At 31.0% G+C, this 22,359-nt stretch overlaps 3 protein-coding genes across 5 annotated transcripts in view; 1 reads left to right on the top strand and 2 right to left on the bottom strand.

The window, feature by feature from the left end:
* Positions 1–13,046, top strand: part of LOC113516650 (protein grindelwald) — a 40,792-nt gene extending 27,746 nt beyond the window's left edge. For all 3 annotated transcript variants that reach the window (XM_026901113.3, XM_026901105.3, XM_031911639.2), the window contains exons 4-5: positions 1,963–2,096; positions 3,389–13,046. In XM_026901113.3, the coding sequence (XP_026756914.1) occupies positions 1,963–2,096; positions 3,389–3,694 (440 nt within the window). In that variant the 3' untranslated portion in view covers positions 3,695–13,046. The remainder of the gene's footprint in view (positions 1–1,962; positions 2,097–3,388) is intronic.
* Positions 13,047–13,571: 525 nt separating this feature from the next.
* LOC116413267 (uncharacterized) lies at positions 13,572–16,005 on the bottom strand. Its single transcript, XM_031911330.2, has 2 exons — positions 15,915–16,005; positions 13,572–14,162 (listed from the first exon to the last, which is right to left on the bottom strand). The coding sequence occupies exons 1-2, from the start codon at positions 15,927–15,929 to the stop codon at positions 13,572–13,574; spliced, it is 606 nt and encodes a 201-aa protein (XP_031767190.1). The 5' UTR covers positions 15,930–16,005.
* A 178-nt stretch (positions 16,006–16,183) lies between these two features.
* On the bottom strand, positions 16,184–19,176 carry LOC116413293 (uncharacterized). The gene is made up of 2 exons (XM_031911605.2): positions 19,054–19,176; positions 16,184–17,294 (listed from the first exon to the last, which is right to left on the bottom strand). Exons 1-2 carry the CDS (start codon positions 19,096–19,098, stop codon positions 16,605–16,607), a joined length of 735 nt encoding a protein of 244 aa, XP_031767465.1. The 5' UTR covers positions 19,099–19,176; the 3' UTR covers positions 16,184–16,604.
* Positions 19,177–22,359: the final 3,183 nt, after the last annotated feature.

Below are 22,359 nucleotides of genomic sequence, written 5' to 3'. Positions count from 1 at the left end.
ATTATGACGCTAATGCTATTGTTTTTCTTTATTGTTCATCGCTATTGTTGTTATCTGATGCAAAATTGTTTTAACAACGATACCCTCACCAAGTTTCTTATCGTGATTGTATTCTATCTTATTTGTTTATATTAGAAACTTATAAATTATGTACCTAGTTATATTTGTAACATTTGTACCTGAACATATGGATCTAAGATATGTAAGATCATATATTTAAGATTGTGTTTCATAGAAAAATTTATGTCAATTTTGACCAAACCAGTTATTTTGATTTAAAAAATAAACTACTGAACAGATTTTAATAAAATTTCTACGAAATCGATCTATAAGTATATCTTTTCAAGTAAAGAAAGAATTTTCCAAATCGGTCCATAACTGACGGAGGTATGAAGTAACAAACATCAAAAAATTCAATCGAATTGAGAAGTCACTTGAAGAGGGTTTTCGTTGTTATTATGTGCATGATGTAGCTTTTTATAATATAATTTTTATAATTTCTATAATATAATATATATTCACGTATATAGTATTTTAATTAAAGTAACTCATTTTTAGAAAGTAGTGTTAGGATTCATTAGTTCATAATAGGGTCTCAAAAATTTTTTTCTCGAAAAAATTGTTGTATATCAAAAACTAAAGAAATAAATTAAAATTCCTGAAAAAAAGAAAAACTATTTGCCATAGCAGTACTACGCAATGCAAGGTATACGAGTAAACCTATCGTTATGAAATGCCGCGTGTGCAGATTATTCTTTTTTTCGAGAATTTTAATACATTTTTTTAGTTTTTGGTAATATAATTTTTTTCCCACCGAAAAATAATTTCAAGACTAAACAGGTCGAATGAATGAATACTAAAACTAATTTTAAGAAATGGGTTAGGCTAATTTGACGTATTACTGCGCCTTTTCTTTTCTCGTGGTTGTCGTAAGAGGCGACCAAGGAAACTTAATGGTCGAGGTCACCTCTCAACCAGCTGCGTCCCTCTTAAAACATTACCAAAGTCTAACTGTGGTAATCAACTCGCTTGCCAAGTGTGGCAACTACAGGCAAAACTTCCCTTTATGGGAAAGGCCTTTGTTCAGCAGTGGACAGTTAACGGCTGAAACGATCGTGATATGATGTATTGAGCTGCTTTGCGGTAAATGTACTAAACTTCATTGAAATTTGTCCAGTTATTATAGCGTGTTTGAGTAATAATTTTGTTTTCATATTATAATATAAGTCGAATTAATTTGTCATGATCAAGGTGTTGAACAACTATTATAACCATCTATTAATATCTGGCCACAAGTCTTTTTTTAACCGCCACAGAGAAACTAAATATGATGACTTAAAAGCCAACCGGAGTTTACCTCCAAACAACATCAACTAAAATTGGTTTCTAGTTTTATAAATGAAAACGTCCTTTTTCTGTCAAATTGTGCTTTCCAGACTAAATATTTAACGAGTTGACAATATTTTGTTCATTTCGGGCCTCGTTCTATGAAATTATAGGGTAGGTATAAACCGCGAGTGTACGTAAGTTTTTGCGCAAAGGGCATTGTAAAATATTCTGAAATAACCCAGGGCGAAATTAATTAAATTGTAATTCGTTAAAACGCTTTTGCTTTCCGTAAAACGCGTTTTTGCTTTGCCAAGTGAATTGAATGTATTTTATCCAAAAAAAAAAAAAAGAAATGATTTAAACTCTTTTTGATCCTTTCATTTACAGCTGTAACAGAATACCTACCTATTCTAAGATTAAAGTGCTTTTAAAATTATTATTCTGTTTGCGAAAAGAAATGTGCTTACTTTTTTGTGTTTGTAAATTTATAATGAGGTATATGTCCGTAGTTAAAAAGTATCTTTTATATCATTTATATTGTCCATTTAGGGATTAAGGAAATTCCGGTGTGTGGGGACAATTCTTTATTAAGAATAATCTAAAAATGTTTAAATAATTTTGTTCCGATAAAAGGTGTAAGACATCAGGCGCAAGCGGCGTTGATCATCAGCGTGGTGTCATTGGCTGTACTGGTGCTGATCCTCATCATCGTTTGTCGGGGGAGGTTTACGTGGAGTTACATAAAGAAGAAGTTTCAACCAGCGAAAGTAAGATGCAATTTCTTATATTACTTAGAATAGCAAACTAGCTGACGGCACACCTGATGGAAAATGACGAACATCACTTACGGACAGACATGTAATACACCATGGATATTATAGAATACACTGTAATATCCATAGGAGAATGTCCATGTCTGTACATCCTGTAATTTCACTATCATATCATCTTCGAATTGAAATACAGTTATGCACATATAGCTGCAGAAACATACACGTACTAAAAAAAAATGTATTTAATATTTATTTTAAACAAGCTGTCTTCTATTCATAATTACTATATTTTGTGTAAGGGAGAGCATATTCATGTCATTGTATAAAGTTTTATGATACTGTTTCATTTACCTCTGCTCAACTCAAGCTTAGAGGGAATAAAATCTCTTCATTGCTACACGTTAACCTTGACAGCTGGTCTGAGAAGTTTCACTCAATAATAGACACGCGTGGCGTTTAAAGCCCACTGTAACTTTAAGGAAGGTTTTATAGATGTGTAGAGACTGATGTTTAAGTTTAACGAATATTTTTGTTAAGACACTTGGACTTGGAGTTTAAATATACATGTCGCAGTACTGTTTAGGTTTCAACCGTGAAGCAGTTGTGTTTGCATGGCTGTGTTTCGGTTTGAAGGGTGGGATATGGCGTGAATTTACTGGGTACAGAGGAATAACACCTGAGTTCTCAGGAATGGCAACGCATGGGGGGTATCATAGGCAAAACAGTATACTCTGTTATGTCCATGGTACTGCTCATGTCTATAGGCGACGGTTACCACTTTCCATCAGGTGGGCCGTCAGCTAGTTTGCCATTCTAAGTTGTATAAAAAAAAAAACTAAATAACTAGCCAGTGATAACAAGGTTAAAAGATTTAGTTTTACAAAAAAATTGGCTTCAATCGTCAATAACTTATACTGCCACGATCGAATAGAGTTATAATAGGAATCCACATGGGAATGAACTTCAATTATTGCAAAAACTATCATGAATATATGGCGTCGTGTAAAATTCTAAAAAGTTGAATTTAGAACCTCTTCTTTCGATTGAAAATGTAACATTTATGTGGGTAATATAATTACGATAATAATTATTATATTATTTAATATATTTTAATAGAATAAAGTAACATAATCAATCAAATATTAACTACTTATATTTGTAAATTGTTTATACTATTATTCTATCTTCTGATTCTTCTTCCGAGATTAACTTTGATCTTGCTTTATGGAAAGTGTTGATGAGATCTAATGTACAGCCTATTAATTCTTGCCTTGTAATATTTTCAGAATCGTGTAAATATCCATTCGAATGCCGGTATCACGCATTGCAACCCTCATGCTGAAATGGCGAGACCGAAACCGGATTTAAAGCTGGAAATGCGAAACCCTAACCCTCGAGCCCAGCCCCTGAATGCGAGAGATCTTGATACCAGGACACAAACAGAGAAGAGTCAGGGTGCAACGACTCCAAAAACAGTTAGTACATCTTTAAACAACCGACACCCAGCTGAAGATACTACATTAGATTTCTCTTACGACAATCGAGCACTGAACGTTTTGCCTTCCGAAGAAACTGGAGGGAACAGGTTCTAAATATATCGAACTCGAAGAAATATTATCGATTAGTATCTAGGTACGTGTGATGAGTAGTATAGGATATATACAAATTCTTATCATTGTAAAGGAACTATAGTTATATAAATCTGCTACAATTAAATTTCAAAGTCTTGTATTGAGAATAAATTCTTTACATATATAGTCAATAAAACTTAATAAAAAATATATTTATATGTGGATAATGACAAGCCTACCATAGAGTTTACAATACTATAATTATTCTGGAATTTCAGTAAAGATATTGCTGTATAGGGCAGAGAGAGAGAATTATACTTTGTGATTTGGCCAAAATTCAAGAAAACTTGCGTTTTGAGTAATTTATAGCTTTTTATAACGGATCTAGTTGTTTAGATACCTACGGGTATTATAAAATCACAAATAATAATTGTGGTCAATATAGTATTACTCCATGTTTAGGGTACTAATACAATTTAATAAGTACTTTTTATTATCATAACGATTTGCGAATTCATTATTTTTGGGATATTATTATTGTAAACTTTGTACGAGGTCTGTCCGGAAAGTTCGTATAAAAGTGTTCTGGAATGCGAGAAAGAGGAGTGGGGAGGCCAGGTAAGCGCAGGACCCCTTCCTTATGTCCCTAACAATGCTTCAGTTCTGGTCTGACCGCCGTGCGGTGCGAACTGGCTTGTCACGCCATCTGTGAAGTTACCTCTTAACGAAACCCCGTCGGCATGGAGCCCGCTTCCGTTGAAGAGCAGCGCGTCGTAATCAAGTTTCTCTCGAAACTCGGCAAGAATGGCCGTGAAATTTTTGCCGATCTCAGAACAGTTTATGGGGATGATGCTGTGAAGGAACCAACCGTCCACAAGTGGCTAAAAAGATTCAGAGAGGGCCGAGAAAGCGTTCAAGATGACCCACGTTCAGGACGTCCTTCCACTTCACATTCCGACGAATTCGTCCCTCCAGGCCAGACAGTTGATGGAAAATTCTACGTCGATGTGCTCAGACGCCTCAAAGCTCGTGTGGCACGAGTTCGTCCAGAATTGGCGCGAGAGGGGCGTTGGATTCTTCACCACGACAATGCCCCTGCCCACACCTCTCTTGTTGTCCGTGAGTTTTTGAGTAAAAATTCCATTACGGTGACCGAACACCCCCCCTATTCGCCGGATTTGGCCCCGTGTGACTTCTTCTTGTTCCCAAAAACCAAATTGGTACTTCGGGGGCGGCATTTGGGGGACATAAATGAGATAAAAAAAGCTACGACGGGGCAGCTGAGAAACCTACAACCAGAGGACTTTCAAGGAGCCTTCTCACAGTGGAAACGGCGTTGGCACAAGTGCATTATGTCACAGGGGGAGTACTTTGAAGGGGATAAAATTGATTTACCTGAATAATTGTAAAATAAAATTTTTAAAAAACTTTTATACGTACTTTCCGGACAAACCTCGTATTAAGTACTTATTATATAAATAAAAAAAAACAAAGTACGGTATAATTTATAAAAATATTGTAAATAATGCATTGCGGCAATTGCTACTTAAATTCAGTTTAGAGAGTAAAATTGTTTAAATCAATTTAAATAATTACTACTATCTAATAAATATAAGACTTTGTTATTAGGTACAGTAAATATTTACATAGTGATAATTTTAGTACTTAATATATTATTATAAAGATTCTACAAGTTTATATTTGCAAAATTGGAAATTAAAATAACAAAAAGAGATTATAGTTAAAATTATTTATTATAAATAATTACGATTTTAATGAAATATGTACTATCCGTAGTATGAAGCATTCGTAAGGGTTCGTTCCGTTTACATATCATTATTATACATAAATATTGATTATTACTATATAATTTGCTTTTTTTAAACTATAAAGTAAAACTAGTGGTAGCGATATAGGTTTGAGAATTACAATTGGTGGGCCGTCACCGTGTTTGCCATTCTATGTTGCATAAAAAATTGTTCATTATGATTTTTAAATCCCTTTAAGTGGAAAAACTCACTGTCATCATAAATATGTTAATTATCTTTACAGTTATAATCATAAACAGTGCCGTTATCACAGTACCATGAATATCACAGCATACATTGTGCTGGTTATGGTACTATCTCATGCATTACCTTTTCTGAGGAATCAGAAGTTATATAATTGTAAAACAGTCATACAAGGGCTGTTTGTGGAGAGAAACATGAACGAATCATAGATACCCATGACGACTTTATAGGTATAAATTCTCCTTTTGAAATACGCAGATTAACTATGATTCCATTGGTGAATAAAGGCTCACCTAAAAATATTTCATTCAAAGTATTTTTATTTGCGTAAAGTCGGAGTAACGACACAATGTGCCCTCACTTCTTTTCAGCCCTAAAATGTCGTAAGAGGTGACTATGGGAACAAATCACAATACATCAGTACATGAGAAAGAAATCTCAAATTAAAATCCTGTACAAATCCGTCGGGCCAGCGTGATAATAATAGGTTTTTTCCTCAGAAAGGGAAAGTATCATCTCCAGGAGTAGGTACTTATTCAGTAGTCAAAGCATAAAAGTGTTTTTGCAATGTTATATAATGGTAATGCACTTATTATATATTCTAATATGGGATTTAAAAACGTAAGTAGGTATTTAAATTTAACTATACCTAAAAACTTAGATAAGAAGTTATTTTATGACTAAACGATATACATCACATGCAGTTTGCTGTAATATTATAGGTTAAAATTTGTTAATGTTTTGAAGTTTGAAGAGTCAGTTTAATACTTCAATAACCTGTCAATCAATGTAACACTAATCTAGGGACACCGCAATTAGATAAAATATTTTTTATAGTTTATTTTTATTTGAAAATATTTTTTATTATAAAACCATTATTTTGGAAAAAATATATACATATATTTAGATTGAAATAACTAAACTTGTGAAACTATTATTATTTTAATTGACAAAAATGAAATGATGTATAGAATTTTATTAAATTTACAATAATGAGATGTAAATGTAAATTTTTAGTTTTATTTATATTAGATATTACTGAGTTCGACTCAAGTTCAAATAAATTCGTCAGCATGGCTGAGGTAGTATTTTTATTTCAAGTGTTGTGTTGTGACATGTGAATGTTTAATTGTCATTTATTTTTCGCTGTAATATTGTCATAATATGCTACTGTTTAAGTTATTTTCATTTGTCCAATAGAATTTTAACACAGGAAGGCTTGGTTTGTCATATTTGTGTGAATATCGATTTTTTCAATGTTTTCCCATCAATCGCACTTTGAGAAATGATCGTGTTTATTAATCACAAATTATATATTACAATAATAATGATTAATAAAAATAATATAACATTTATATGACTAACCTATCATTTGGATTTTCTAATAGTAACGTTAGAAAAAAAATCCTCGTGTTTTTGTGTTTAAGTTGATCGTATTAATATTGTGAATCTATGTCAGTTATAATTCTAATTACTAATTATTACTTTTATAAAATAAGTAATTTCTTACTTAATAATAAGTAATATTAGATTTGTACTTAACAGACTTGCAATTTTATACTTTCAAAAAGTTATTATTAGATATAACAAGAAAATTATATGTCTTGCTTATCATCATCATCATCATCCTATTATAATAGTAATCGCAGGTAAATTAAGTTTATAATATCGTTTATTAAACATTAGATATCCTAATTATGGTAAGTAAATATAGGTACTTACCTATTTAAGGTAAGTAAGAACTTATGCGCAAGTACCGGCTTGAGATTCCAGATTTAGGGGTTATAAAATAAAATTATGGATTAATCGCTACTATATTTTTTTAAACTGTAATAACAGTTAAACTTAGTATATATATTATGTATTTAGTTGCTACGTGACTATATGTAGAAATCATTAAAAATAGTCATATCAAATTATTATAATATATTAGTTTACCTAAATGGTCGCGTTAATTCCTGTTTTTCATAAACTATAAAACATGTAGCGCTGAAATCTAAAAGTTAATATATGTAGGAAATTTTTATATATTAATAATACATTACAACAAATATAATGCCAATTTTGAGTGAATGAATATTAAGAGAAATTACTTATAACAAAATATGCAACTCTTAAAACAATCTGCTGTAGAGATATAGAATTGCGAACCAACTTACAATATTTTTATGACCCTCTTATATTTATTCCTATTTAAGAGCTGCGCTCTTGTCAGTGAAGCTCTTGCTATTCACCACGATTTATAGCCAGTCTCTTCCTTTCTTGATACGACAGGACACCAACTTTTTTCTTGATTTGCCTGATGAACATAACTAAGTATTGGTCTCCCCCTTTCCCTCTTGCCCTCTATCTTACCTTTTGTTATAATGTTCATAAGTTCGTCGTGTCGTATCAAGTGTCTAAAATTCATTTCAAAATTCTGACCTTGATAGTTTTTATAATTTGTCTCTTTTCTTCAACTTAGGTAATCCTTGAAAGTAGGACTTCCTCGTCACTTATTCGATCTGTCCAGTCAATTTTCTCCATCCTTCTTCAGCACCATATTTTAGGGGTTTTAAATTTATCTGTTTCTTTCTGTGTTAATGTCCACGTCCATACAAAGCTATAGTCCATATATAGCTGTTGATAAGTTATATTCTAGACTTGTTTGGCCATAACCATTCTCGCGACAATATCTGGAGTATATTTGAGGTTACTTGTGATTAATCTGCCTATTTATATACAAATATTTATATTTTCTAGACTCAAAGAAAGTGAGAGTTACAAGGAAATAAATTACTTTACCTATGTATATATTTGTGTTAAATACACATTTAAATAAGGCAGTGCCCATGCAGACTGTTATTATAGTCAATCGTACATATTTCTATAATTTAGCATCATGTTGCACTAACCTTTTTTATATTTAATTGAAATTATAATCTAATTTTAAATCAATTAAATTTAAATGTTGTTACATTGATAACTGAAATACAAAAAAATAAATATATTCTTTAAAATATAGATAGATATTTAAAATATAAACAGGTAATATAAATAAATCCGATGACAAGACAAGTTTAACGAGATAAGTTTACAATTAATTATAATTGGATTGCATTAAATAAAATAAAAGAATTTTTAATGAGTATGAAATAGCGATTTTGTGTCAAACAATTTAAATATATGTATTCCAGCATTCGTACCAAAATATTTATATATAATTTTCTACGCTAAATTCTCCTGAAATTACCTGCATTCATGTTTGTAACCTTCTTTTGTTGTTGTCACTAGTTTCTTTTAAACCACAATTACAACTCTTATAATATTAATCTACTAAATGATTTAATATAGATTTATTATATACTTTTTCATGATAAAACTTACAACATTGTATATTTTTTCGTTATTATCTAACACGGTATGTAAAATATTAGGAAATCTCTGTCATAGAGTAGTATTTCGGTCGTAGTTGAGTTTTATTTTGTTAAGAGTCAGTACATCTCTGATATACGAGACATAACGTTAATACCCGAGAATGGCTCAACTTTCCGTCAGGTGGGCGGTCAGGATTTTGCTTCTATTAAAAAAATATATAACGATAATCATGTTTGAGTCACTTGATTGTTGATTATTATAAGACCAATATTAATAATATGTGTACTATCAGAAATGTATTGAAAATGTACTAAATCAATAATTTTCCGGTTGAACACCGAGGTTGCATGACGCTATAAAAAGCAAGATATCATTTTAGAAGCGTACTCATACTATGTTGGTGAATAATATATTGACTATTATCGTTATCGCTATTGCATGCATTGGATAAAACAAGTCAATGACATCTTAAGTTCTTCATTTAAAGATTTTAAATTCAGCAAGCAAGTTGACTGCCCACTTTATGAAATGTAATAATAGTCGTATCACTTAATATACTATGATACTCATGAGACCTTCCAAACGTAGCTATTCTTGGGGACAAAAGTATTATGTCTTTAGGTCCTGTAATTTAACTGCCCTATTTTATCCTTTAAACCGAAACATCGCCATATAAGTAAAGCTGTTTTTCCCTATAATTATGAGTGGGAAAGAGGTCTCATACAGATGATTTTTATACAATCTCCCTCTGGATTTGTTCGTCGTTTGTCTTCCTTGCATCTTGCTGCATCGGTAGATAGATGATTTTAGAAGATGCATCATTATACGGCATATACACATACTGTGACCTTAGATTATATAGATAGAGTAGCTTCAAAAACTGGTTAACTTTCGTCAGCTAATTTTAAAATTTTTATCAGTATTCCATATACTTACGCATTAAATGTATTTTGACGTGTTATTTAATAAACAAAATAAGTATTCATGCACTAAAAAGACGCAGAATTTATAAAACAAAATAAATATAGAAGTTATAAACGAAACACTCATAACTATTTATCACGCATAATTTTATGAAAAAGTTGACCCGTTTTTTCGAAGCATTTTTATGGAGACACTCTATCTATATAATCTAAGACTGTGACATTATCTGATATTTCAATGGTAAATTTCAGAAGAAGTGGAGATTTGAAAATACGACAGATATTTTTGTTTGTACAGATTATTGATTTAGTTTACATAATATTTTATACAAAAATTTAATCGCAGTCAATAATAATCAAAATAAATCTCATACTTAGTGCAATAAATTGTGGTGTTAAATTGTTTGAATCGAATTGAAATTCTGTAATTATTAAACTTTTATAAATTCATAATAAACTATGTTATATAAGTAGCTGCTTGTAAAGGTAAGTATTAATGTTAATTATTAAATTAAGGTTATACTACACAACCGTCCATACAGAACATTCCAGTAGATTTAGTGTGAATAATTAGGTATTAAAATAATTTAAATAAGTACATATAAGTAATTGTAATTTTGTAATTAATATATATCCTAGTTAGTAAGTTTGAATAAGTATTATATTTAAATTGATCTGAATTTTAATAATTTTTAATTTTATATATTATTTACATTCTATTTTCAAACTAGAATTCTATTTTTTATGTTTGTAATTACATATATATCTCGATAATTGTTTATCGTGTCTGCGACATACTTTCCATCGTACTAGCATATTTCATATACGTTCAAGTAAGTAGATTTGTTATATTCAAACTTAGTCTTATTCAGTACGAACATAACAACATATACCTACCTGTAACCACATATTTAGTTCCTGTCTACCGTTTACCTCCATTGAATTTGTGTGCAGGTAGTTTACCTAAAGGAACTGCAGTGCTAGAGTGTAAACAATGGGCAGCATTTGAAATGTCACCAACTGTATTAATATACAACAATATAGGTTATATTGCTGCATGTTAATACAATAATTACAGTAACTAACTGTTTAGTTACTTAAATAGTATTAAAAAGACAGTGCTATCGTTTCAACTTATAATGAAAACAAAACTAACTTTTTTAAAGTATATCGTAATATTATTGTTAAGTTACCTAAAAAATGAGTTAGTTTAGTTTCATAACACCGTAAATTAATGTATATCATTGAAATGCGAATCCATTTCGATGCATTCTATGCGATATCTTTTATTATTTTTGTCATTCTTATAACAATTTCTCCAGCACTGATTCAGTATTAATTTTGTTATAATTGTAGAGCTAAATATTTTACTGAACTGCGTGTTATTTTGCGGAAGTCCATTTTACTGGTCATTTGGTTAGAATTATTTTGTTCTGTTTCGCTACAATTAGTGTGTATGCGACTGTCAACACTCGAAGGATGACTACTTCTATATTAGCTATCCATCTCCGATCACTATTTTGTCCATGCATGTAGTTCGCAGTCGTTGCTATTTAGCAGTTTGGGAGCCAACGGCTAATATTAGGCTTCAAGCAGCGATTTATTAATTTGCCTGAAGATGCCTCGTTTAGAGGCGAAACATGTCGCAAAATGCGCGTGGCCGGGATGATAGTCGGAGATTGATAGTTAAGTATCCTACTAAGTAGTTACATACACAACAACAAACAGCTATATGTATGTAAAAATGTCTAATATAATTTTAGTTATACATTAATAAATTGTGACGATAGGTAGGTATATCTTCTTAGGTACTGTACTAAATTTTGTTTAGGATATTCATTAATTCACCCAAACTTAAACTTTTTCTTGGACGCGAGACAGCTGTATCACTTAGAGATTTAAGAAGTTCACCTTACATGAATCATAATAGGATATATTTAGCATAACCCGCGGAATTCAATAGACCATATACCTTGAGGGTATAATATTAATCGACTAATACATATACATTGGCGGATTGTAAAAAGTAGATCCTATTACGATTCGTGTATAGAGGAATTTTAGCCCCTCATATCACAATGTAAATTACAAGAGTTATGAGGGATTAAAAAAAAAAAGAAAAACAAAAAATCTCATCATCAACATTTCAAGTCGGCATTTTATAAAAACTTGATGAACTTGTACTATGAGTATGGCAGAGTGGTATAATTTCTTAATAATTTTCTCGTCTTATGAATGGTATTATCGTTGTGATAATTGAGGTAATTTGAAGTAAATTTAATACTAACTTTAAACTAAGCTTTGAAATTAGACAAAAACATTCATATCTTTGTAAGTAATTAGGTATGTACCTTCGAAGAAGATTTCGTATCTGTTATTTTATGTAGAGGGTGTGAAACCAAGTTTTTAGGTAATTAACAATTAGGTAATAACTTAGATATTAGTATACATGTACATATTAAAGCCTTCAGGTATTCCGTCCATTAAATAAGTTATTTATAATAATTACTAATAGGTATTATGGCAATTTTTAAGACATAATGAAATGACATTAATTAAATAAGAAACTTACATCACAATACTGTGTTAAATATTTTTTTTTTAATTCGTGAAATTTGTATTTTTCGTCATTCTAATAGATTATGGGCATTTCTTTATTTTTTTTTTTCTACTTGAAACAGTATTTTAGAATTGAGGTGCATATATCGAATAATTAGTCTACTTATACTAGGATAAGAAATCCTAGTTCAGACTACTTTAGAAATTAAGTCAAGTGGTGAGCAATTTAGCAGCGATATAAGTGCAAATAACAAAATTTTAGATGGTTGTAGTGGGGTGGAGTAATTATGTACTGACTTACTCATCACACGACTAAATTATTGGAGTAGCTCAAACTAGATCTAGGATGTAGTTTTAATTGATTCAACTTAATCAAGATGTAGAAAAATGAAACAATTCAAAACAACATGTATAAATTTATAGGTAGCCATGTATAATTAACAAACATTTTTTGAAATAGATATGTATCCTTACTGTAATATGTATATATAGAGTTCTTTTAAATAAACTATATAATTGCTCTTTAAGTGTTTATAATTACAAAAACCTTCTATGCCGAATTTTATAGTTTTTCTTTATCATTCTTTTGTGTATTCAATATTTTATTTTTGAATGTTAAAGTATAATTATATGCAATATACCTATTATATAAATAAGTAATTCTTGTGTTTGCTGTGATCATAAGATGATTATTCTTATAACGGCTTCAGCTTTCGATTGTCATTATATTTCTTAATAACTTCAAAATCAAAACAAAGAATAAATTCTTTCTACTATTATTATATCTCTTCACCTAATGATACGACACGACACCAACTCCTTCCTTGATCTACCTGATGTAACTATGCCTTGGTCTCCCTCTTCCCCTCCTTCCTACTATCTTGTTTTCTATTATAATGTTTATAAGTTGGTCGTATCGTATCAAGTGTCCTAAGATTTTTTCCCTTCTGTCAAGGGGTGAAGAAACGCGCTGAAAATCGTAGTGAATGATAAGAGGATGGAGTAAAGATTAAAGGAGGATTAAATAGGATAGATAGATTGTTATATTTACAACCTTTTTCTATACTTCTTTGATCTTATACGTCTGTGCCACGGATAATCATCATAAGCTTTGAAAATTTGCCAAAGTTTCTCTGTTAGCATTTTTTTCTTCTGTTTTTCCATTAAATCAGAATATACGTCTGAAAATGGCATAATATTTATTCCTCTATCTCGAGTTACTAAACCTGGTAGACCTGGAACCATGCCAAGCTGGTTTCTTCTATAATAAGGTTGATATTGAAAAGGAACTATTGGGGCAGAGTAAGGTACACCAGCAATAGGTAACATTGGATTAGATGGAGCAACTGGGATACCATAAGGTAAGGGTAAAGCTGGAGGTGCTGGAAACATAGGCGCAAGTGGTAATGGAACAGGTATGGGTAAAGGTATAGGTACACGAGGTGCGCCTATTTCGGGTTTAGGAGTCGTAATGTAACAATAGTTTGGAATTTGTTTAGGATACCAATATAAAGTATTGCAAGGATCTTTTCCTCGATGCCACGTGTCTTGTGTTGATCTTATATTCAGTGGGTCCATGTAATTTATGCCTTGTATCGTACACTTTGACAAATTTATAAAAATAAAGGTGATCAGCATCTAGAAATGAACAAAATTATTCAATAACATCAGTATTATAAGATAACGTTGAATAATTGGAAAACAAATTCTAAAATTCAGTAGCCGTAGTTCTAATAATGTGAACATAATACGTTCCTATCGCAGTCATTAGTGAAATCCATGGAAAATCGAGTCGAGTTCTCTAATGAGATGCAGTATTAGAGTGTATTTTGCATGAGTATATATTTGTATCTAATCCTATCTACCAATATTTTAAATACGAAAGTAAAGATATTTGAATTAAAATACGCATTAAAATTACGAATCCATTACGCATGAAAATGCATAATGGATTACACTGAAATTTTGTACCTAATATATTTTATTTTATTTCAAAACTATACTTGTTTTGTGATATCATAAATTAGCAGGTGTATTATTACTAGGGTATTTACTAAATTGATAAGTATTTGTTAAAGATTTAAGTAAATTTCAATAACTTGAAATTTATACGTATAATACACAAGCTCACGTGCTAGGTTAATAAATATTATATAAAATTATATTTATAAATCTACACATGCGTATGTTAAGAGTGAGACCTACACTAAGTGCATTATAATTTTAGATTAAATCGTAAATTGGATAGGTACTTTTTACCAAATTCAGGTGAGTAAAGTTGCGTTTTATAGCTAGTCTCTCATAATGAAATAGTAAAGTACTTTTCGTTAGTCTGTGCAAGCATTAGGCGTAAAATTCTGAACGGATTATGATAAACCTTGAGATATGCAGGAAGTTTGGTAGCCACACGTTGCGGACTCCGCCGTGTAGCTAATGGGCCACATGAATTGATTTTTAACAGAATTTGGAGAGAAAAGACGATTATAAATCTAATCGTCGTGTATGTATAATATGTATTTAAGAAAAGTATTTAAGTATATTTATGTGTTGTCTATTGTCTATAGTACAAGTTTTGGTTAGTTTAGACCTAGCTGATGCTACATGGTATTTACATACGCATTTACATTATATTTGTCCTATTCGTGTTTTTATTATGAAGCAGTTGTGTTTGCATAGCTGTGTTTCGGTATGAAGAGTGGGATATGGCAGTGAATTTACAAGATACAGAGGAATAACACCTGAGTCTTCAGGAATGGAAAGGGGTATCATAGGCGAAACAGTCGTTGTACTGTGTTATGCCTATGGTACTGCTCATATCTATTGTTGTTACCACTTTCCATCAGGTGGGCCGTCAGCTTGTTTTGCCATTCTAAAATCAATAAATACATAAGAAAAAAAATTACTTGTGTCATTTATTATTATTATTCTACACAACATTATTCCTATAAGACTGCTTTTTATGTAATGAGGAATGATGATCAATAATTAAATCTTCAGCAAAGCATAGTCTTTTTAATATATACTGTTAGATATCTAAGTACTTAGACTAATCTAATTCTAAAAAAAAAAATATATATTTAAAAGTAGTTTTTAAGTCTTATTGCAACGTATATAAAAAAAATTAGGCATCGTATGTAAGTGCATTCCTTTAGGAGCTGCACTTATTAAGAATTAACTAATAATACAAGTAACAAAAAAAAAATATGAAAATTTATTCTTTTTTATATATTTTCCAGTTAATTTGTCATAATACGTTTATTAGGTCTTATAATATTGTCTATTCAGATTACACTTGATTACTAGGAATATTAAGAAGATACATATACATATACATTGAAACTGCGCTAATATTAATTAAGTTTAATTAAAAAAAAATTATAAAGAACTTACCTTCAATAGTATCATAACGAGTATTATGTTCTGTTTTTAAGATATGACTGAATCACTGAACAGTGATTTTACTCTTTTTTACATACTTCAATGCTTACATTGTATCATTGAATAGCGTACAATGAAACACTACAAGCATTGTTTGTAGTTAGGGTTAGATATACCTTATTTCCTTTAAAGAATGATTTTAAGCTGAATTTATAAAAAATATATTTCACAATTTATACTATTATAATTACATTATTATAATTAAAAATAAACAGGAAATCTTTTACATAAGCAATTCATATTCTATTTCGTGAGGTTTTCTATTTTTAATAAGTGAAAATGGAACAGTAAGCCCGCTTGCTCTATTGGGTATGTATTAACGCTAGTGGGGCACCAGTGAGAGACGATAGGTCAGAATGAAAACATATCAGTTGGCTCATCGTGACAAATTAGACAATAATTAACTACGATAGATTACAGGAAGGACCGCGTGAAGGTCGACGTGATAAGGCATATTGCTAACAATTAGGTTGTTAGACTCCATTATTAACAATCCCTTGCCCTCAAAATTTTGTACTGAGTGCAATAATTTGGATCCTAAAGTATGACTATGAATTCGATGGTGGAATGTGTCGGTGGGCATCCTGTTACATAATTATTCTATATTGCAAAAATGTAGTGGAATATATTTTTTCTTTCATGTTAATTGTGTTTTGTTTTTAAAATAGTTAAGATATTGCCATTTCTTATTCTCTTTTTAATGTAATACTTTTTCCTCGGTATCTTCGCTCTTTCTACATTATCTTTATTATTTTCTTCTTGAGTGTGTTCTTCTTTGGGGGGCGATTCAGTGGTATTATTGTTAACATAAAATGGTTTGTAATTATTGCCAGGATAAGAGTAAGCTACAGCAATTTGTTTTACCATCGCTTCACTTTTTTTAGAAATAGGCTGATGGTACAAAGCGACTGGGCCCAAAAATGGCAGCGTTGTGATTTTAGGTGCAGTTGGTAAATTGATTGCGTCCTTCCACATTAAATATAGCATTTTTTCATATGGTGACATCAATGCGTTTTTATAGTAATCAAAATCTGTATTGTAAATAGGTTCGATTGGATCCGATTGGTACTCAACAAAAGGATATGTCAAATCGTTTCTTTTCATTATTCTGATTGGTACTGCCGAAGATACACGTGAGCGGTTTAATTTATTGAACACTTCAGCACAGGCTTCTGGAAGATGGAGGGGGTGCCAGTAGAAGGGATTGCATTCATTTATATCTCTATATCTATCTTCAAAATCGAAATTGTCCATGTAAGTGACACCAGCGATAGATTGAAATGAGTTTTTTATCAATTCATTTAACAATAACAGAATGCATTTCCAATACAACTGAAAATAAATAATATATAATAAAGCACATATATTGATGGAATCTGATTGATATTAGAAGGTTTGTTATTTGTTCGTTCTTGTTACTTATTTAAAAATGATTATGAAATAGCTAAACAGATTAGATCACTTTTTATCCTAATTTATTTAGAAAATTATGTAGGTTAAGCTAGTAAAATATAATTGTTGAATTGATAATGTTATGTACCACAATGCTATAGGTTTATATGACAATTGTGGCACGAAAATTAAAAAAAATTGCTTTAAGTACAATTGAAGCTTATTTCTAAATCCTAAATTTTCAAGTTACAAAAATAGGTAAACTGTAAAGTTTAGTTCTTTATATAACTTAAAAATTTTGTTTGGTTTAATTAAATGGTTTCTCTTCTAATTCCTATTAACATTTCAGATTATTTACAATAAAACGGTGAAAGGCGCCCTTAGTGCTAAATAGCAGTCTTTTAGCCAGTCAACAACTTACAAACAAAAGCCAAATTTAGCCTTTAGAAAATTAGGGTTTATAAATTTTTATTGCCGTGTGATCCCGGCATAGAGTAGGCCACCCCTTCCTTTCCCGTGAGTGTCGTAAAAGGCGACTAAGAGAGGGCGAGGGATGTGTGAGCAGTGAGCAGCATCCCTCTTAAAATATCTGCAAAGCCTAATTGCGGTTGCCAATAGCCTGTCAAGCATGGCAACTACTGGTAAAACCCCCTAAGGGGGAGACTTATGTTTAGCAGTGGACGTTTAAAAGCTGATATGATGATGATAAATTTATATTGGAATCATTGATTGATTCTATTCCGATTAGTTAACAGAACATAAATAATATCAAAAGTTGCAATGACAAATTTGGATAGCGACTGACTAATAACCCAACGCTCTAGTCTATCCACAGAGTTAGAACAAGAACATTGTATCCAATACTCCTAACCGCATCTCAAAGTTATACCGATCTATCAAAGCATTGTTAGTGACTTATGTTTCTGCGTTATTAGAGAATGCTAGAAACTTATTTGTGTAGACAAAATGTACCGACCCAAAACATGAAGACCCAATTAAATACAGCCCATAATTTATTTAATACCCATAATGAGGATACTGATACGCAATTATTTTGTATTTAAATTTATTTTCAGAATTTATATTTTGTACTAGTCAGTTACATCGTACTTATAGATTTTAGAACTAGAAAAATCAATTAAATGTATTACTTCTACGTGGCGTATCAAGATGAAACATACACCACATTTTAAGATTGTGTAGGTTATAACCTAGTTAGAAGTTAGATTTTCACAGACATAACTATGAAAACTTTTGGAACAGTAGTTACTGCGTGCTGCCGGAACAAACATACAAACTCTCTTATTATTGTTTTCAACCGACTTCAAAAAAAAGGAAGTTTCAATTCGGTTGTATTTCTTTTACGTTTATTACCTTATAACTCCGTCAGTTCTAAACTGATTTGAAAAATTCTTTATTCATCTGAAAGGGTATACTCAACAGTTTAATCCTATAGAAGTTTTATTAATCTCTGTTCAGCAGTTCAATTTTTAAATCACAATAACTGGTTTTCTCACTATTGAAATCGTTTTTTTTTTGTGGGACACAATTTTTATCTTAAATATCTCCCACGCACAGACATTGTTTAGTTACAGTTTTATTATATTAGTAAGATAAGTTGTAAGACTTTAAATAAATTGCTAATATAAATTGCTTATTTTTCCTTCGATTTAAAAATTCGCTCAAAACAAAGACTTACCATTGTATTCCTCATTGATTTGTGTTTAACGTCAACATCTTTCATTCGCGTTTTATTAGCACTCGTTTAGTGCGTAATATTATTTACGTTCTATGTACATTGTACATGCCAACGCAATTTCTAGTGACCACCTGTGGTGTTATGCAATATACCTAATGTATGTTTCCTATATACCTAGTATATAATGTGTTTTTGCATTGTTCTATTGTTAATATCTTAATAACATAATATCCCACTGTGTGAGATTGACTTTTATCTGGAAAGAGCCTGAAAAAGTGTATTCTATGAAATGAAAATGGAATGGTAACTACGGGTGCGCTGTTGATAGGTGAGGATTATCAGGTCAGGTCAGTCGGCACATCGTGAGGAATTTGTCAAAAATTAATAACAGTTACCTCCAAGGAATACCTTATGGAGGTATAAGCATATATTGCTATCAATGGGGCCATTATTCTTTCATACTTAAACTATAACGTCTTTTTAACCAACTTCAAAAAGAAAGATGTTCATAGTTTGGTTGTAGTTTTTTGTTTGTTAACTCATAACTCCATCAGCTGTAAATCGATTTACCCATTTGGAAAATTATTTTATTACCTGAGAGGATATATGAGAGAGGAATCGGTTCAGAAAAGAAATTACAGTTTCGTTATGTAACTTTTATATATAGATATATAATATACACTCGTTTACATATTATTGTGATGTTTTCTTTTCGTTACCACTTACTATTCAATTCATTAACGTCCCATTATTTGATCATGAGTATTATACTGTTTACCTCCCTAGTTGCCTTTTACAATATCTTGGATATAAAAAGATGTTTGACAAATTCTATTCTCATTCTGTAACCATACAGAGAATATCTTCAGCATTATCGACATTTTATTACGAATGTAACCCTTAGTAATATAAATGGATGATTTGATAGACTAATCAAATAGAGCACACTGCGTGGGTTTAGCCTACCAAATTATTTATGGAATGAAAGTAGGTAAAGGGTATTTTATTAACTGTGGTTTACAGAGTATTTGGGAAACTCTATATTTTCCACTTTAGTATTGATTTCATGAGTTAATATCAAGATTTTTGAAAAATATACACGTTTGGAGTCATTGATTCGGTAATTAATAAATGCAAATTGCAGTTGAAAATCTTTGCTGTACATTCTATTCAATAAACTTGTCTAATTTATTTATTTATTTATTAAACATTAATAATTTTATAAGATGCTGTTCATGCAGTATAATTTAAACTAAAATCATCATCATCATCATCATGTCAGCCGTCAATTGTTCACTGCTGAACATAGGTTTTCTCCTTGGGTAGTATTACCAATCGTTGCTATGTTTGGAAGGCGGGTTGGCAACCGCAGTTAGGCCTTGGTGATGTTTTAAAAGGGACGCAGCTGTCCATCCCTTGATTATTAAGTTTCCTTAATCGCCTATTACACCACCCAAAGGAAAGGAAAGGGTGCTTTATTTTATGCCAGGACCAGATAGCAAACTTTACAAAAACTACACGTAAGTTAATTCAGTGGTTTTACATTAAAATATATTGTATACAATTTTAACAATAAATTTATAAGATTTAATAGAAATTTTTAGGGTACAAAATAAGGTCTGGATCCTATCCCACTAATATTATGAATGTAAAAGTTTATGATATTTGCATGCTTGTATGTTTGTTACACAATAATTCTTAAATGGCTGAAGGGTTTTCAATGAAATTTGGTACACGGGTTCGTTATATCCAATAAGTTACTCAGCATACTGTGTATATTTATTTGTGGGCAAAGTCACAGGAAACATTTAGTATATGTTAATGACGGGTGAGAAAGACTTTTAGTGACAACTTCGTACATGTAAGTACAACAGAAAGCTACTCTCCTTCTTTAGAATAGAGTGATTTCCTCAAATAGGATGCAGGGAACCGATAGATGTAGGTAATGTAGGGTTCTATATGGTAAATACATGGGATAAAATTATTACTGAACAGTGAACGATGAATTATAGAAATGATGATGACGTCCTCATAAATAGCTAGTATCAATGAAATTTGCTATTGTGGATTTTTGGGGTTAATCTAAAGGTTTGATTAAACAAGTTAGATAGAAAACAATTCATTGTCACTGTTCCTTATAGCTCATGCATTGATAACTAATATCATCAGTGTAATAATAACGCTATGGTAATATGACATGAGATATAAGAAAACATGGTTAAATGTGAATGGTGCCTTAAAAGATAAAATAGAAAAAAATATGTAAATTATTCAGAGCCTTTACATTTTTTTAACTTTTTTTACTTGTTTATCTATAAATAATTTATTTTGTACAATTTTATAATTATAAATTTATTTTTAGGTTTCTTGCATCACCTTCTTTTGACCATCTTGATTGAATTTTGGATATCGAAATAGTCTTATAACGACGGGTAAGACGATTAGAGGAGGTTTATCAGCACAATTTTCTGTAATATATAAATTATATTATGTTAGTAGTATAATACCAGAAGGAGACTTTGTATGAAAGTTGTTTGCTTGGGTACCTCTGTCCCATTCGTGTTTCAACCATAAAGCAGTTGTGTTTGCATGGCTGTGTTTCGGTTTGAAGGGTACAGAGGAATAACATCTGAGTCCTCAGGAATGGCAACGCATGGGGGATATCATGGGCGAAACAGTGTACTCTGTTATGTCCATGGTACTGCTCATGTCTATAGGCGACCGTTACTACTTTCCATCACGTGGGCCGTCAGCTTGTTTGCCCTTCTAAGTTGTATAAAAAAAATAACTTTAGAAAAATATAGACAACAAAATATATTAAAAGACATTTATTAATTTACGAGGATATATATTAAAGAATTAACGAATGTATCTAAGGTTAATTACCTTTTGTTGTTTTGTTGTGTAGACAAGAATTATATAAAAAAGAATTAAAATTGTACGAAAAAGTGAAAATTTACACCAGAACCAAGCCGGAGCGAGCAGCTAATAGTATACTTGTATCTCAGCTGGAAATTTGTCAGGTATCTGGCGACTGTTACTACTGAAATTATTATCTAAGTTACACATACTGAGTACAGCAGTAAGACAATTCCTCGACCGAATGTTCGGTAAATAAACTTATATCATTAAGTGTTGAACAGTCTTTGCTCTGAGTTTAAATGTAGTAGTATAAATCGGCATTATTGATTTACGCTACTACGGTAACCTGTACGTCAACAATTTGTATTGAAAACTTAGCTATACCTCTAGTGGAAGGTTTTGGAAATTCAGATTTATTACCCGTGTGGTCCTCGCATAGAATAG

Source organism: Galleria mellonella, unplaced genomic scaffold (genome assembly GCF_026898425.1).
Source record: "Galleria mellonella isolate WM207_F2 unplaced genomic scaffold, CSIRO_AGI_GalMel_v1 utg33, whole genome shotgun sequence".
In the NCBI taxonomy this organism is placed as follows: Eukaryota; Metazoa; Arthropoda; class Insecta; order Lepidoptera; family Pyralidae; genus Galleria; species Galleria mellonella.
Note: the sequence above shows the minus strand (reverse complement) of the source record. Positions and strands in the feature narration are given on the sequence as shown.